The sequence below is a fragment of the Nycticebus coucang genome, chromosome 14, assembly GCF_027406575.1.
Source record: "Nycticebus coucang isolate mNycCou1 chromosome 14, mNycCou1.pri, whole genome shotgun sequence".
NCBI classification, from domain to species: domain Eukaryota; kingdom Metazoa; phylum Chordata; class Mammalia; order Primates; family Lorisidae; genus Nycticebus; species Nycticebus coucang.
Window position 1 is genome coordinate 55,857,430 of NC_069793.1, and position 17,700 is coordinate 55,875,129.

At 48.7% G+C, this 17,700-nt stretch overlaps 1 protein-coding gene across 10 annotated transcripts in view; it reads left to right on the forward strand.

The window, feature by feature from the left end:
* DENND2B (DENN domain containing 2B) overlaps nt 1-15,485 on the forward strand; it is a 173,717-nt gene extending 158,232 nt beyond the window's left edge. For 9 of the 10 annotated variants that reach the window (XM_053562349.1, XM_053562346.1, XM_053562347.1 and 6 more), the window contains 9 exons: nt 2,119-2,196; nt 2,726-2,866; nt 6,168-6,316; nt 10,136-10,313; nt 10,556-10,597; nt 11,955-12,066; nt 12,644-12,883; nt 13,640-13,726; nt 14,701-15,485. In XM_053562349.1, the coding sequence (XP_053418324.1) occupies nt 2,119-2,196; nt 2,726-2,866; nt 6,168-6,316; nt 10,136-10,313; nt 10,556-10,597; nt 11,955-12,066; nt 12,644-12,883; nt 13,640-13,726; nt 14,701-14,735 (1,062 nt within the window). In that variant the 3' untranslated portion in view covers nt 14,736-15,485. The remainder of the gene's footprint in view (nt 1-2,118; nt 2,197-2,725; nt 2,867-6,167; nt 6,317-10,135; nt 10,314-10,555; nt 10,598-11,954; nt 12,067-12,643; nt 12,884-13,639; nt 13,727-14,700) is intronic. The other variant, XM_053562351.1, reaches the window with a different exon arrangement.
* Nucleotides 15,486-17,700: the final 2,215 nt, after the last annotated feature.

Below are 17,700 nucleotides of genomic sequence, written 5' to 3' on the forward strand. Positions count from 1 at the left end.
GTTATGTTCCAACCTAGATGCTTTAAATATTTTTTTGTTTTGAGACAGAGTCTCACTCTGTTGCTCTGGGTAGAGCACCACCGTGTCATAGCTCACAGCAATCTCAAACTCTTAGGCTCAAGTAAGATCCTCATGCTTTTCAGCCTCCCAAATAGCAGGAATTACAGGCACCCGCTACACCACCAGGCTAATTTTTTCTCTTCTTAGTAGAAATGGGGGTCTTGTTCTTGCTCAGGTCTCAAACTCCTGAGCTCAAGCCATCCTCTTGCCTTGGCCTTCCAAGGTACTAGGATTACAGGCGTAAGCCACCGTGCCTAGCCTAAATATGTTTTTTAAAAAGTTTTCACAATAGCCTATAGCAGCAGTTCTCAACCTGTGGGTTGCGACCCCTTTGTAATAATGAAAATACATCTCGGCATTAGGAAGGTTGAGAACCACTGGCCTATAGGATATTAATTGTTCCTGATCCATAAATTAGGAAATCAAGATTCAGAGGTAAAATGACTTACCCAAGGTCACACAGAGCCAGAATGGACTTCCACATCCTTTATCACCAATCTGGTACTCTTGGGTCACCGGAAAGGACGGTCTAGGGAGAAGGGATGTTTGGATATGGAATGCCCAGTGAGGGGCTAAGAGTATGTGGAACAGTAGATATGTCAGGTGGAGAGCCAGACAGAGGCCAGCATACCCCTGGCTCCCTTGGGACCTCCTGGGCCTGGAGAGGAGTGTTCCACAGACTGCCTTGGCTGGAGCATAGATGGAGCAGAGCTGTTCCTCTGCAGTGGGCCTGCTACCCCCAGGGAAAAGCGTGTTTGTCCTGGCGTGCTCAGAGAGGGCCTGGACTGGGTCCCTGCCAAGGGGGCTGGCACTAGCTCGGCATTCCTGCAGATTGGACACAATGATTCTAACCCAAATCCCACATACTTGATTTAATCACTTGGGGCTTTAGGGGAGGCGGGGGAGAGGGAAAGAGAGAGGAGTGAGTTTCAGGCCTAATATGGACAAAAACAGATTCTGCCTTCTCTTCAGATGTGTGACGTGTGACCAGCAGGTTTGGACACTGAAATAGCCCCATCTGTATTTGCTTAGCAGTCTGCATGAGGGGCCAGCACCTGCTGCTCTGCTCCCTCCCGCTTGGCCTTGTGGGGGCACTCCAGGCCTCTGAGCCCAGGGGCAGCCATAGAGCTCTGCCAGCCCCTTGCTGGAGAATGGACTCTGGCCTCCACATGGGGGCTTCAGGCCTGGGGGGCTCTCAGTATGTGTTGCCTTCTCCAACTGCCGAGCTCTTAAATTTTTTTTTCTTTGTTCTCCTTTACTCCATAGTATACCTCTATTTTGTGTTTTTGTTCCCTTTCTCTTCCTTCCTACTAGAAAGCAGCACGTTTTAGAGGTAAGACAGCAGAAACAGGGGCCAAAGCAGACTCCTGGCTCCATGACTTCTAGATACGTGATCGTAGACAGTGGCTTAATCTTTCTGAACTCAGTTGCCTCATTTATAAGATGGGGATGATAAGTTTTGTGTAAAGTACCGACCCCAGGATGATATAGTAAACATTCAATAAATAGTAGCTCCCTTCTCTTGTTTGTTTTCTGTTTGCTCTCTCAGAATAGGGGTGGATCAAAGAGAGAAAAGAACAACCATAAGAAGGGGGAAAAAAACAACCAAAAAAAAAGGGATGTTTTGCAGAATGTCTCCTGTGGGACAGAAGGTTTCTTGGCTTGCTCCTGAGAATGTACACAAGTCCTAATGACTGCCATATCTGCTAGGGTCTTAGCCTTGGGAATGTGAATCCACAAATCACCCTATAGCCTTTGCCAAACTTCTCTGTCCTCTGCCAGCCCCTGTCTAGTGTCCTGGGAGGAAGAATAAGCCTGTATAGAGCTTGACAGGAGCTGGGCTTCTCAGGCTGGAAGACCCAACATAGGTGGAAGCCTGCCCTAAAGAATAGTGGCCTTTCTTTTGAAGACTCGGCTGAGTAGAGGTTTAGAAGAAGCTTGGAGTCTTCCTCCACTAGAAAGGCAGTTCCTAGTCCTTAGTTCCTAAGGAAAAAGAGCCAGACATGGTAATCATGCATTCTCTCTGTCTGTGTCTCTCTCTTCCTCATCCTGGTCCAGCCAAGTGGGAAAGGGCCCCGGTTGCCAGAGGTATACTGTGTCATCAGCCGCCTTGGCTGCTTCGGCTTGTTTTCCAAGGTAAGAGGCCCTGGCTTGCTTCTCTCCCTCTCCCCCCAGCCAACAGCTCCCATAGGAGTATCTGTAGCCAACTTAGATGAGAAAACCACCTGTGTGCATGAGTGAGTGAGAGAGAACACAAGAGCAAGCTCTCTCACTCCCTTATTATTCCCAATCCTGGCTCCCTGCTGAGCTGATTGGCATTTCTCCAGCTCCTGTGCTAACAGTGTCTACCCTGTCACAGCCCACCCTGGGCCACAGGCAGAGCCAGAGTCCTTGGGGGAATTTAGGAGTTAACAGGGAGCCAGCTGTCGGTGGTATTCCCTTTGCCTGGCTACTCCACTCTTAGGGATGGAAGCAAGGCCAGTTAGGGAACAGAGTAGTCACTAAGTGCCAAGGAAAACAAGAAGGGTGTGAAGATCCTGGCAAGACAGTCCTCCCGTCTGGTTCACCCTGGTCAGATGCCAGATTGCCCTCTTCTCTGCCCAGGAGGCGGGGAAGGGTGGCATCCTGAAACCCTTCCTCTTTGGGCTGCTGGTGGTGAGCACAGGTCCTGGATGAGGTGGAGCGCCGACGTGGGATCTCTGCTGCATTGGTCTATCCCTTCATGAGAAGTCTCATGGAGTCACCTTTCCCAGCCCCAGGGAAGACCATCAAGGTGAAGACATTCCTGCCAGGTGCTGGCAATGAGGTAGGGATCGCTGTTGCCTTTTTTCCGCAGGCTGGGGGCTGGGACTGGAGTAGGTCCTGGCTAGCAAAGATTGTGGTTTCTGGGAGGTACAGAGCACAGCCCCCTCCCTCGACCATGTTCATCCACCTCACCAATAGGGATGGAAAAATGATGGGACTTCAAATGTTGCTCAGTTCTCTGCTCTTCCAAGGGGCCTTCCCCAGACTAAACCCCATTCCACCTGCCTTCCTTTTGTTCATTCATTAAATATTTTCTACAAAGCACATCAGAGATGGTGCAGACCTTGGGCAGAGTCATGAAGTAAAAGAGAGACACAGGTCTGTCCTTGTGGAGTTCACAGCCCAGTGGGAGATAATGATAGTGATTAAATACTTTTGCATATAAATAGATGATTCCTGAATGTGTTAAGAACCAAATGAAAGCACAGGATCCTATGAGAGTGTAACAAGGGGTATGCTTTAGATTAGGGGCCTGGGAAGGCCATCTCTGCCAGAGTGACATTTTTACCAGAGATCTAAGCAGTGAGTAGGAGACAACTAAATGCACTGGGGGGAGAGAGACTGACACAGAAGGATATAGATGGGAGGGGCTCATCCCAGGCAGAGGGAATAGCATATACAGAGGCCCAAGTTGGTAATATGCCAGTGCTGGTCAGGGAACTGAGAAAGGACCAAAACCAGTTGAAAGTGTAGTGGACAGGAATGGATCGGCAGGTGAGGACCTAATCATGATGTGCCTGCTAGGCCAAGTTACAGATTTTGAATTTTATCTAAAGTAGGGTTACAGTAAGATCTGATGTATGTTTAAAAGCTCACTGTGGCTGCTGTGCAGATAGTGGGTTACCATGAAAACAGGGAGATCAGCTAGGATACTGATCAAGAGATGATAGCAGCTTGGATGAAGGTGAGGGAGAAAAGATGGAGAGAAAGAGGTGAATTTGAGATGTATTTTAGAATTTAGTATTTCCTTGGTTGGAAATAGGAAATAAGTTGTGTTGTGCAGACTTTTAAGGCCGACTCTCAGTTTTTCCATGTGAGCAACAGGGTAGATGATGGAGCCATATATACTGAGCTGGGGGTGCCTGAAAGCCGGTGACGAGGGGGAAGATGACACTTTCAATTTTGTGCATGTTAAGTTTGAGGCACCCAAGAGAAGGTACTAAGTAGCAAAAAGTGGGGATGGGGAAGAGAAGAGAGCCCAGGCCTGCATCCCCTTTAGCCCTGAGGAGCGCCACCATACAGGCCCTGCGTGAGAGGAGCCCTGAAGATAGATAAGAAACAGACACCAGGAGAGGGGCATGGCTCAGAAGCTGAGGAAAGGGTATGCCTTGAGAGGGAAGAAGAGGTCAGGATGAGGCTGGCAAGAGGCTTGGCAAGGGCAGGTTTCAGAAGCGGGACAGGAGCCCAGAAGCCAGGGTGGAGTGAGCTGAGAGTGAAGGGGGTGAGGAAGAGGAAACAGGTTGTATAGATAGATGTCTTTGCTTAGGTGTGAAGAGGAGCAGGGAAGAGGCAGCAGTTGAAATTTGGAGCCAGGGAAGAGTCTGTTAAAGGTGGTTGTTCGGATGCTGGTGGGAATGGCCCCCTGAGCAAGAGGGTGAAGATGCAAGAGACAACGGGGATAATCAGAATATCATTGGGAGGCTATGGGTGCTGGGCTCCACAGAGGGATTGGTTCTGTTAGGAGAGAAGGGAAGAGTAGAGGCTGATAGATTTTGAATTCTCACCTGATGGCTTAGATTTGCTTCAAATAGAGAGTCATCCTCTGAGGGACGGATGACTTAGGAGAGGGAAGAAGAAATAAATTAGTTGGAAAAAAAAAAAAAAAGAAAGAAATAGTTGTTCTGCCCAGGTAGGCAGGGCAGAATACCCTTCTTCTGTCCTCACCCAGTCTGGGCTGTGGTTGTTTAGGCTCATTGAGCCCCGATGGGCTTAATCTCCTTGAAAGCAGGGATGAATGAAGGTGCCTAGGGCATAGGAGCAGCCTCTGTGGACTCCTGATCCCTGGGGTCCTGGACTGTGGGTAGTGGGAGTGTGGGCCGGGTGCCGGAGAGCAGGGCCTATTGGATTTCGTACAGGGAGCTTGTAACATATTCCCAGGTGGGGACAGGGACTGTGGCATATGCAACTGTGGTACAGCAATGCTTTAGCACACATTCACTGAGCATTTGGGAAGTGCCCAACGCCATGCTAATCGTCGGGCCTTCTGGGAGCTCACTGTCCATCAGGAAAGGCAGTGTAAACAGATTGTTAGCAACCTGTACCCATTTTGCGGTTTCTGTGGGGCCCGGAAAGATGAATACTGAGCTAGGAGTTACAACTCCTTCACTCACTTGAACCCTGAGGAACAAATAAGATGACTTGGGGTAAAAACCCTTTAAAAGTATTAGCTCTGATACTGTAGCACTGCAAGAGAGGAATTGGTTTCTCACCCTAGTTTTCAGGGGGCCTGCACATCCATGCAGCCCACAGACACTGAGGGACCAAGGATGAGACTGGGCAGTCCCCAGTGACAGCTGCTTTAGTATGGCCTGAGGGTTGGCAGTTCCTCTTGCTGTCACTGCTGAGGTCAGCTGCTACCCTCCACCCCCATGACGGTCCCCGGAGAAGTGGCTCTGTGAGCCATAGAATTGACCTTGGGAGGGAAGAGAGCCAGGCTTGGCCCTGATAAGACAGTCCTGCTTCCTGACAGGGTTATGGAATGGCCAGCCCTTCCTTGTGTTTTCCTTGTGCTTGGCACAAGGATGAAGGAGATAAAGGCCAGGATGGCAGGACAAACACAGACTCGACTCTGGAAGGAAACTCTTGCCAGCAGGAAAGGGAGGGGGCATGGCAGCAAGGACACCAGCATCTCTGCCTTCCACAGATGGCTGAGAATACAGTCTGGGGATGTGGAGATGGTGCTCTTACTATGGCTGGAGAGCAGTGATCAAGTGTGGGATCTGGTCAGCATGGGGCCAAGAACTTTGGGGGAGATGGACAAGAAAATGGGAAGGACCCTGTAGGTGAGGCTGTGTGGTTCCCTCCTGATCATCTTCTGGAGCAGATCCTGATGCATAGTCGTCCTTCTCCTTTCTTCTGGAGCCTTCTCTTTCATAGTCAGCCCTGGGCCCACAGGCTGGGTATCTGAGTGCTATGGTCAGAGGGCCAGAGCTGTGGTCTGTGGGAAGGGGAAACTGGGTCTTGTTGCATAGTGGGCTAGGTTAGAGACAGTTGGAAAGAGAGGACGGGAAGGGAAAACCAGCTTCCAGTTGCTTTGTGTAGCGATTTAAGGTGGTACCACTTTCCTTATTGCTCTCCCATAGGTGTTAGAGCTACGGCGGCCCATGGACTCCCGGCTGGAGCATGTGGACTTTGAATGTCTTTTCACCTGCCTCAGTGTGCGCCAGCTCATCCGCATCTTTGCCTCACTGCTGCTGGAGCGCCGGGTCATTTTTGTGGCTGATAAGCTCAGGTAGGACCCAGCAGGGCAAGGTAGAGGACGGGGAGACATACCTCCTAAGTATTTATGAATCCTGCCGTATTCCAGAGACTGTGGTATCAGCACGTGGGGGGTGTATCTGTGTGTGTGCATGTGTGTGTGGTGAGATAAAGACCAAATGGAAAAGTGAAGGGTTAGCAAGCCAAGGAAGAGAGAATAATTGAGGAGCAGAGTTTGGGAGCACATGGATGACAGCACTCAGAACCCCGTGGAGGACTTGACCTTAGGAAAGAAGGACACTTCTTCCTTTGCGGTAGCCAAGATTGTGCACGTGCAAATATATTTATATGGAGAAAGCTAAGAAATTAAGAAGATTGTTAGCTGTTGGCTGCATTTCTGCTGGAGGGGGAGGTGGGGCCCTGTTTGTGAGATGCTCAGAAGAGCCACAGTGAGGAAGGGGCCGGGGCACCGAATGGGGAAGGCATGAGGAGCACAGCCATCAGTGAGGTTACCCTGGAGAAGGCAGCTGAGTGGAAAGGTAGGGCTGGGTGCTTAGGGAGTTGTGGAGGAGGATGAGTTGAGGGCTTTGAGGGTGGAGGGAGGAGAGTGGTGGCAGGAAGGTAGGCCAGGGAAAAGAGGGTGTCTAGGGCCTGGAGAGGCCATGGAGGGAGGGGAGCCAGTTTAGGAAGAATAGAACAGAGCTGGGTAGACCTCAGGCTTTGATCTGAAATAGTGGGCATTTGTGATTTTTAGAGGTAGAGTTTCCGAGCAAGTCTCCTTGTGGTGATGAAAGGGGTGCAGGTGAAGTTAAAAAAAAAAAAAGTGGCCAGGTGTGGTGGCTCACACTTATAATCCCAGCACTCTAGGAGGTTGGGGTAGGAGGATCACTTGAGGCCAAGAGTTCAAGACCAGCCTGGGCAACATAATTAATTAGTTTTTAAAAAGAATATGTGGGAGGTGAGACAGCCAGGAGAGAATGGGATCTTGGCAACACATTGTGTATTATTTTTGTCAAAGAGTCCATCTCAAGTAATGATTTCTCTAGAGTGGTGGAATTAATTCAGTTATTTAGACATTAATTAAGCTACCTGCTATGTGCCATAGGATACATAAGAAAAATCCTTTCTTTCTGGTTTGTTCCCCAGTGATCCCTGAATCCCAGGGGTGTCTCCTCTGCACATATGATGGGTAGTTAGGAGCAAGAGAAATAGACTCCCAGTTGCCCTTAGATGGGCAGGAACCAAGGCCCCCCCCTCAATCCAGGACAAGGAAGGAAGAGGAAAAACCTGAGCTGCTGACCTTTTCTAAGGATGCCAGGGCTTAGAAATGAAAACTGTCACTTGTGCTCACCACAGCCTCCTTGCTTCTGTCTCCCACAGTTTTAGCTTTTCATGGGCACCTCAGGCCCTTATGAGGGAACCCAGCCCAACAGCTGTAAATAGCCGGGCATGGCAGCTTTAAGAGGCCACTACCTAGCAGCCAGCAAAGCCCCTGACTGCTCATCTGTGGTGCTCTGGCCTGGCCTGACCTCAGTGGCTCCTAATAGAGCCTGGACCCCTGAGTTTTCATTTCTTTTTTTCTTTTTCTTTCTTTCTTTTTTTTTTTTTGAGACAGAGTCTTCTATGACACTCTCGGTAGGGTGCTGTGGTGTCACAGCTCACAGCAACCTCAAACTCTTGGGCTTAAACAATTATCTTGCCTCAGCCTCCCAATTAGCTGGGACCACAGATACCTACCACAACGCCCAGCTATTTTTTTGTTGCAGTTGTCATTGTTGTTTAGCTGGTCCAGGCTGGACTTGAACCTGCCATGTGGCTTGCGCTATAACCACTGTGCTACAGGCGCCAAGCCGAGTTTTCCTTTCTTGAAGGATCAACCCTTCACTCAGCACTGAGCCTCCTCTTTGCCAGCCCCAGCCCAGCCCCTGTGTGGGTATGAATACAGCTGTTATATCCTGTGCGTGGAGCTGCCTTTCACATTCCAGGACCATCTGGGAGGAAACATCCCAGGGTCCTGTTTTTGGCCTGGCTCAGTATTCAAGTTCTACTAATCTTGGGTCATAGAACAGATGTACTCAGAGTCTGCCTCTGGCTGGAAAGGGGAGGGGATGGTCCAGCCAGCTCATGTTCCACTGCTCGTGTTTTATGTTTTCCACAAGTTCTTTGTCCCTTTGGCTTAGTTCTGATGCGGGGTAAAGGGAGGGGTACCCAGGCTCGGTAATCATTAGTGTAGGCATTGTCCAAAACCTTCTGCCCTCTCCTCAACTCCATGCCCATTGGAGGGGATTGTGGAGGTCAGCATCCTGGCCCTGACACAGGCCTTTTCCAGATGACTCTACTGGAGGTGTGGAGAGCTGCCATCCCAGGGGAGGGACTGTCATCCCCAGGACACCTATATCTTTATCTCAAGGCCCAGCAGTATTTTAGGTGTACACAGGGTGGCGGGACAGCCAGGCAAGGCTAACAAGCACATGTGAGCATCCAGAGGTCCTTCTAAAAAAGGGTGCCTTGTTCTGTTAAGGGTGGGACCCATATTCTCTTACTGGTAGGCAACTAGGTGTGAAAGGTAAGAATCCATGCTGGAGTGCTTAGGGTAGAGCACAGGGCTCTTCTGGCTCTTCTGCACAGATACAGAGGGAAAGTTAGGCTTGGAAATGAGCTGGGCCTGGGCCACTGTCTCCTCATCTGTGGTGTAGGCCCCAGGTTCACTCTCCTCCTGACAGGCAGGGTCCTTCTGGCCAGGTGTGTCTCCTATATTTATTGGGGCCCCACGCCAGCCCCCAGTCCACGTGGGGAGTGTGCATGTGCTTCCGCACATTCTAACTCCAGCCTAGGGCTAGTCCTTTTTTTTTTTTTTTTTTGAGACAGAGCCTCAAGCTGTCACCCTGGGTAGAGTGCTGTGGCATCACAGCTCACAGCAACCTCCAACTCCTGGGCTCAAGCGATTCTCCCGTCTCTGCCTCCCAAGTAGCTGGGATTACAGGCGCCCGCCACAATGCCCGGCTATTTTTTTGGTTGTAGCCGTCATCGTTGTTTGGCGGGCCTGGGCTGGATTTGAACCTGCCAGCTCAGGTGTATGTGGCTGGTGCCACAGGTGCCAAGCCAGGGGCTAGTCCTTCTTGTCTTTTATTGGTCATTCACCTCAGGCAGCCAGCTCTGTGGGGCTTCTGGGTAGTGAGAGGGATGGCCCCACTGGGACTTGTGGCTGCTCTGTAGCCTGAGAGTAAAGGTAGCAGCTGGCCACTTCGGCTTGTGAAGAATGCTGCCAGCTGCCCTGCCTTATTTCTCTGCTTTCAAGGCTTCTCAGATTAGCTGTCTTCAGTTAAGGAAAGGAAGGACCAGAAGGCAAGAGGGCAAGAGCAGCACCAGTAATGCTGGGCTGGGAGGCAGCAGAACCGCTGTGTCCCAGCTCTGACAGTTGACCAAACTGACCCTGGGTATCGCCAGCACCAGCTGTGAAATGCAGAATTGATACGATGACCTCTGAGGCCCTGCCGGCTCTTATATGTTATGGATTTGTGGTCAACTCTTGCTCATCCTACCTTGTACCCTCAGCCTGCGTTGATATTCCCACACCAGGTCAGGCCCACCTGTACATCTGGGTGGCCCTTGGGTGTGTGTGAGTGTTGCCTCCTACCTTCATGGCTATTTATAGGTAGAGTCCCCAGAGAGGGTAGCATCAGTGTCCTTGAGGTTCCAACAATGGGAAGGTGGGGACTTCACCAGGCCATTGAGCTCCATTAGCATTTTTGTTGCTCTGGGTGGTTTACTGTCCAAGGATATCCTGAGCCCCTTATAGCTCTAAGGTGCTGGGCCTGGCCTCAGGTGCTCTGTCTCTTTGTCCGCCAATCAGCACCCTCTCCAGCTGTTCCCATGCAGTGGTGGCCTTGCTGTACCCCTTCTCCTGGCAGCATACCTTCATTCCTGTCCTCCCGGCTTCCATGATTGACATCGTCTGCTGTCCCACACCCTTCCTGGTTGGCCTGCTCTCCAGCTCTCTCCCTAAACTGAAGGAGCTGCCAGTGGAGGAGGTGAGCCCCCTGGGAAGCCAGTGGGGGGTTTAGGGGAAAGGAAGAGAGGCAGCTGGGATCTTCTTACTTGTGGCCTCTGGGCCTCTCTACCCAGTTCTCATCCTTTCTCCCTGGGAGGTCTATCCCTTGCTGGAGTTACTTCTGTTATCTGACCTTTGGAACCTGGGAGGTCTGGAGACCTGGCAGAGGTAGTTGTAGGACTCATACCCTGAACCACTACCACTAATGACTCCTTTTCTCAGGCGCTGATGGTGAATCTGGGATCTGACCGATTCATCCGACAGGTGAGAACAGCAAACTGTAGAACTTCGACCTGCCCTGAGGTGGGCCCTTGTTAGGCTCAGGCTCCCAATTACCCGACTGTCATGAATACTAACTCAACCTTCACAGCCTGCTTGTTTTTTTGTGTATGGTTGTGATTTTGTTTTTTGTTTTGTTTTTGTGACAGAGTCTTGCTCTGTTACACCTGGTAGAGTGGAGTAGCGTCATAGTTCACAGCAACCTTCAACTCCTGGGCTCAACCATCCCAAGTAGCTGGGACTATAGGCTGCCATTACCATGCCTAATTTTTTTATGTTTAGTAGAGATAAGGTCTTGCTCATGTTCAGGCTGGTCTTGAACTCCTGGCCTCACTCAGTCCTCTCACTTCAGCTTCCCAGAGTGCTAGGATTATAGGGGCAAGCCACCACACCCAGTCACAGCCTGCTTGTTAAGCTGTCAGGGTTCCTTATGCACAGAATAGAGAGGGGTGGGGAAAACTGACCTCAGCAGGATCTGCCTTTCCAGTTGGCACCATCAGATTCTGGAAGACAGTGTGTGATTTCAAAGAACATGGCCTAGAGGTCCAAAGATTGGATCACTGGATGCTACCATCTTTGAGCCACATAGTCTTGAACAGGCCTCCAAACTTCTCTGAATCAGTCTTCTCATCTCTAGGCAGGGGTGGTAATAATACTTTCCTTGAAATGTTGCCGGGGGCTTACCCAAGTGAAATAGAGTGCTGTGTAATGTACACGTTTGCAATTACCGTCATCAGCTACAAAAAGCCTATGTTTAGTCATAGAAATCCTCCTGGCTCTCTGCAAAGGAGCACAACCCAGTGCCTGCTCCTCTAGGAAAGTACTACCTGTTACTTGCCAGTCACAGAGCTAACGACTCCAGAGTGAGGAGACAGGAATGACAGACAAACCTTGTCTGTGAGACACAGGCTGGGCCACTATCTTCTTGCCCTGAGCCACCTGGAGCAAGGAATTAGGAAGACTTCATCAAGGTGTTGGGGTAGGAACTCCTGATCACAGTGGGCACTGAGTGCCACTGGTTCTACCACTTTTTATCTATATAACCTTGGGCAAGTTTCTTAAGCTTTCTGCGGCTCAGTTTCTCATCTTAAAAGGAGGTTGAGGGGTGGCGCCTATGGCTTAAGGAGTAGGGCGCCGGTCCCATATGCTGGAGGTGGCAGGTTCACACCCAGCCCCGGCCAAAAACCACAAAAAAAAAAAAAAAAAAAAAAGGAGGTTGATAATACTTACCACGGTTATGGGGAGAATTAAATAAGATTAAAGCTCTTAACAGGACTAAGCACACAGTAACTGCTTCAGTCATTGTTGGCTATAATCACTGTGGGGTTTTTTTTTTCTGCAGATGGATGATGAGGATACGTTGTTACCTAGGAAGTTACAGGCAGCTCTGGAGCAGGCTCTAGAGAGGAAGAATGAACTGATCTCCCAGGACTCTGACAGTGACTCCGATGATGGTGAGGAAGGCTGGCCTAGGCAGAATCAGCTCTGCTCTGGGTCTGGGCCCCCCAGGCCAGGACTCTTTCTGTTCACAGACCCTTTCTGGATGATGATGCTCTAGCTATAGAACCTTAGTCTCCCTCTAGCACCTTCTCTACCCCCAGGAAAGTTGGGAAGGAAAACCCAAAGACATGGTAATTACAAAGACTCTTGGTAACAAGAAGCTAATTATTCCCCCCTTTTGGGCTCTGCTTGAAGCCATTGCAGGAGACAGAAGGAACTTGCTCTTCCTGGGAAGCCAGGAAGATCATAGGGTAAGGGATGTGAGGAAAGTAGAGCTCTGGCCTCTGATTTCTGCTTTCATTTATCCAGCAATTATTTGCCAACTTCCATGTTCAGAGCACAGTTTCTGATCTCCGGGAGCTCATGGTCTAGTTACAAACCCGTAAGGATAAGAGATAAAGTTTCAAGAATAGGAGAGGGGTAATGGCCTCAAGTTTCATTGGGAGGGTCAAACTATACCAGCTGGAGATTGGGGAGGGCCTTGCAGGCTTGTGATGATCTGAACCTTGAAGATTTTCTTTTTTCTTTCAGAATGTAATACCCTCAACGGGCTGGTGTCGGAGGTGTTTATCCGGTTCTTTGTGGAGACTGTCGGGCACTACTCCCTCTTCCTGACACAGAGTGAGAAGGGGGAAAGGGCCTTTCAGCGAGAGGCCTTCCGCAAGTCGGTGGCCTCCAAAAGCATCCGCCGTTTTCTTGAGGTTTTTATGGAATCTCAGATGTTTGCTGGCTTCATCCAAGACAGGGAGCTAAGAAAGTGTCGGGCAAAGGGTAAGGCCAGGAGGGCTGTGGGCCCTCTTCTCTAATGATTCTGCCACCAGCAGGGCTACATAACTAGGCGCCATGATGGATGCTCTTGGGCATCAGCTGGGATGCCCCTTTTCTTCTGTTAGAAACTTCCAAGGGAGCTTTCTTCTCCTGTCCCAGTGAATGCCTTTACAAGGTTGTGCATAGGCTAGAGCCATGTGGCTAGAGTGGCACTTATCTCCACCTAAGGGCCACATGCTGGTAGCTGCCTATCCTCTCTTCAGATGCCCTTCTTATTCATAGAAAAGAACCAGACTGAGCACTCTGCAAAGTTCTGAGAACTTAGGGGCTGAGATGTCCCTTAGAATTAAGCCTAGCTATCTAGGTTGGTAGCAGCCCACATTTAAGTCAGGTAGGTATCTCAAGATCTTTCTGTCTAACCTTGGGGTTATTATTTCTTCTATCCACTAATAATTTCCATTTAGTGGAACAGACCTTTTTGGAACAGCATGGTAGAGTGGTCTAGAAGAAGCTAGCGGTGTCCACTCTGGCCAGTTCTGCAATAAGGGGTGGCATCCTTACCATAGTTCAGCTCAGGAATGTGCTTTGGGAGGCAGGGTATTAAGGGTCTTCTTGCTGTTAGCCATGTATGCTTGTGAGATGTCACTGAAGAGTTATGATACAAATTATAATCTCAGATGCTTGGTTTCTCCTTGTATGGCATCTCCTCTTCCTACAGCAACTGTTCTCTTCCCTATTACTGTTTCTCTTCTCATGTAGGCCTGTTTGAGCAGCGAGTAGAGCAGTATTTAGAGGAACTCCCTGAAACTGAACAGAGTGGGATGAATAAGTTTCTCCGAGGTTTGGGTAAGTAGCCTTGTTAGTGATGCCACAGATGTTCAGCAATAAGGGAGGGCTGGAGGAATCTGTGCCCCAGAATAGTCTAAATCACTGCCAATAGGTGTTTATGTTGGGACTATAGACACAACAGGAGGGGATCTCTTGGTGATGGGAAGGTTCCTAGCCAGTGCTCCAAGAGCACTTAATATACTACAGTCATCTTTTGGCATCTGTGGGGAGTTGGTTCAAGGACCACCTGCAGATATCAAAACCCATGGATACTCAAGTCTCTGACATAAAATGGCATATTATTTGCATATTCTCCTGTATACTTCAACTTACCTCTACATTACTTATAATACCTGTTACAATGTAAATAGTTATTATACTGTATTGTTTAGGGAATAATGACAAGAAAAAAAAAGTGTATACATGTTCAGTAAAGATGCAACCATCTATTTCTTTCCCTAAGTATTTTTGATCTGTGGTTGGTTGAATCCATGGAAGCAGAACTCATGGATACACAGGGCCTACTATAGTTACCAAACTGCAGAACAAAGAGAAATCACAAGTTCTCACATAAGTCAGGTCTTTTTGTGTGGACTCCTTCCTGGGTGAATATGAGAGCTGTTAGAACCAGAGAGGTATCTACATCTAGGCCATAGGAAGTCTACAAAAGTAGTGCCAGAGTGCCCTTCCTGCAAAGCTTTACTCCCTTCAAGGTACTCAGGCAGCTAGATCATAGAATCATAGTGTGTCTCAATTTGAAGGGATGTGGAAGCCAAAGGTGGCTTACCCAGAGCCACACGGTTATTAATACCAGTGCCCTAATTAGAATCCTCCAGTGTTTTCACTACCTTGCATCAGATCTATCACAGCCATAATGCAGTCTTTCTAATCCCTTTCCTCACACTGAGAGGGTTAGTGCTGCAAGGACAGGGAATGGAGGTTGAGAGAGATAACATTGAAACATCCTCACTCTTGCCCTTTCTGGCTCACAGGCAACAAAATGAAGTTCCTCCACAAGAAGAATTAAACCTTTTTCTCAGTAGCAGAGTCCAGTGCTTTGCAGAGCCTGGAGCCTGGGGAGAGGGCCCAGCCTGTGACCCCTCTACACTGCTGTGGCTGCTCTGCTCCCGCATACCCCATCCTCCAAGCCAGCCCACCTCTGCCTTCACGATATCCCAGGATACTGTTTGTAAATAATCTGCTGTAAGCTTTCTTAACTGTTTTTGTAACAAGCAAAGAGAATATGGTAAATATTTGTATATTCCCAAGGGGCCGGTTGCTTTCCTGTCCTGCCGGAGCATGGATGAAGTTTTGCTGGGTGCTCGGACTGGCCAACTATGTGCAGCTGACTGTCTCAGCCAAACCACTGATCTTCCCTAGAGGCTTCTGGCCTGCCTGCCTACCTGCGGCCCCTGCTGCCAGTCTCAGGCCCCAGAGAGCAGATGCTGTCTTGTTATATACAGGAGGACTATTTTTTTTTTTATCTTAAGAGTTTCTATTTTTCTCTGGCAGTCCCCCTTCCAGTCCTCTGTTTTTAAAAGGCAAAGGTCATCAGGCCCCATTTGTAGCATGGCATTAGGCTCTTGAGCCTGGTCCTCCTATTCCTCCCACCCCCTGAAATGGTCAGTGAGTGATGGGAAGCCCACCCCCCAGCTCCACCAGTGCTCCCTGGGCCCGGGTCCCAGTCAGTGGTGGCCATGATGCGGTACAGGGCATCCCTTTTTCCCACCATCTACGGGTGTTCTCAATAAAGAGTGTACAGTTGTTTGGGCCCAGAGCCTCGTGTGTTCTTTGGCTTCGTTATCTAGAGTTCTCTTTCCCAGGAATCTGAGACTGGCCAATCAGGAATTAAACATCATCATGCAGGGAATTGAGTTACTTAAGGGGTTAGCTTCAGCATGAGTTGCTGACTTCCCTGAAACTAAGTTCTCTGATCTCAGTTGTATGACTGATTCTAAGAGAAAATACCTAAACATTGTTCTAGTTTAGCTTCCCACTCCAGTAGCCAACTGCTCAGACTCTACTTAAGTATTTCCATAGATGGAAAGAATGTCATCTGCCCTTTGGCTCCATTACTAGGTGAACCTTAACATTTCCTAATCAGTTTGAGGCCCCTGACACATCACAATGTTCTGGTGGAGTGAAGCTAGGCTAATGCCAATCCACAACTTGGTCATACCCTTAATCCATCTCCTATGACTCTTCCATGTCACTTTGTGAATTTTTTTTCCATTAGAAAACCCTAGGTTTTTCATATAGAAAGTTCTGCTACATGGAACAGCAAGGAGTAGGGAATAAGGATGGCTTAGGCTTTCTCCCCACCAAGGGCTTGTTCGAGCAGAGACCTTGAAAACTCCCAGAATGAGCCATTAGATTGCAACTATTTTCTTTTCTTTCTTTTTTTTTTTGTAGAGACAGAATCTCACTTTACCACCCTAGGTAGAGTGCCATGATGTCACAGGACTCACAGCAACCTCCAGCTCTTGGGCTTTCATGATTCTCCTGCCTCAGCCTCCTGAGCAGCTGGGACTACAGGCGCCCGCCACAACGCCTGTTTTGGTTGCAGTTCAGCCGGGGCTGGGTTTGAACCCGCCACCCTCGGTATATGGGGCCGGCGCCCTACTCACTGAGCCACAGGCGCCACCCTTTTTTTTTTTTTTTTTTGAGACAGAGTCTCACTATGTTGCCCTCGGTAGAGGGCGGTGGTGTCACAGCTCACAGCAACCTCTAACTTTTGGGCCTCCCAAGTAGCTGGGACTACAGGCACCTGCACAACACCCAGCTATTTTTTTTATTGCAATTGTCATTGTTGTTCAGCTGGCCTGGGCTGGGTTTGAACCCGCCTGCCTCCATGTATGTGGCTGGCGCTCTAACCACTGAGCTATGGGTGCTGAGCCAACTATTTTCATGGTATTGGGTTTGGGGCTGGCAGGAGTTGAACCTTGTGGTTAAGTTTTTCTGCCTTTCCACCCTAACCAATTTAAACAGGAGATGATCCCATCCTGAGTTTCCTTCCTCCTTCCCTCACATCTCCTTTGAGGCCTGCATAGGTCCTACCCTATCCCTGTCCATGCTTTGGAGCTGCTCTCTGCCTCATAAAGCAAACTGGATTAAAGTGTTGGATCTGATAGGGTTGAGAACCTTTGGGGTCCAGAGATCATGAGAAAGCAGCTCTGAAAACTGTCATAAAATGACATAAAGCAAAGTCATTTTTTCCTCTGAAAAATCCTCCTGCATAGTTGGCTTTGCCATTTGCCAAGAAGAGAAGAGCAGAGATTAATGCCTCATGAGTCTAGGTTTTCAGTTGGGATTGAGAGAGAAGACAGGGATTATAACCAGAAAATTCAGAATGGGATGTTTTTACCTCCAGAACTCATCACTGTTAACTCAGCCTGAGCTTCATGACAGTCATAGAAGTATAATAGATTCCTTAATAATAAAAAACATATAGTTTCCCAAAGGTTCTCCTTCTATCCTCCCTTCATCTCATTTTCCCTCTCTTTTTCATGTGGTTCATAGGTCATCAGATCATAAGATGTACATGCGTCAATTTCTTTCTTGTAAATTTTGACATTTTTAAATATCTCTAAAATATAGTGTATCTGAACCTTTGAGTGAATGCCAAAGTAGTAGGTCTCCTTCCTCCTACTATGGCTGCACCTCTTAATCCCAATTCAGAAAATCAATGCTGGCACATAATGCCTTGGAACAGGCTGCAGGGACTCATGCGGTGACTGCTGTGGCCAAAGCACAGCAGCTTTATGGTGGAGAGGAGAGTGTATGTCTAGTGGGCCAAGAGTTTCTAGAGCTGCTTTCTCATGATCTTTGGACCCAAAAGGTCCTCAATCCTATCAGATCCAACATTCTCTCTTTTTTATAGCAAATACTATATAACTCCCCCCTTTAATACTGAAATGAAATTCATAGATAACAAAACGTATTTAAACATACTTTAATATAAAAGGAGAGAAATAAGAGAATTATTTTGTTAT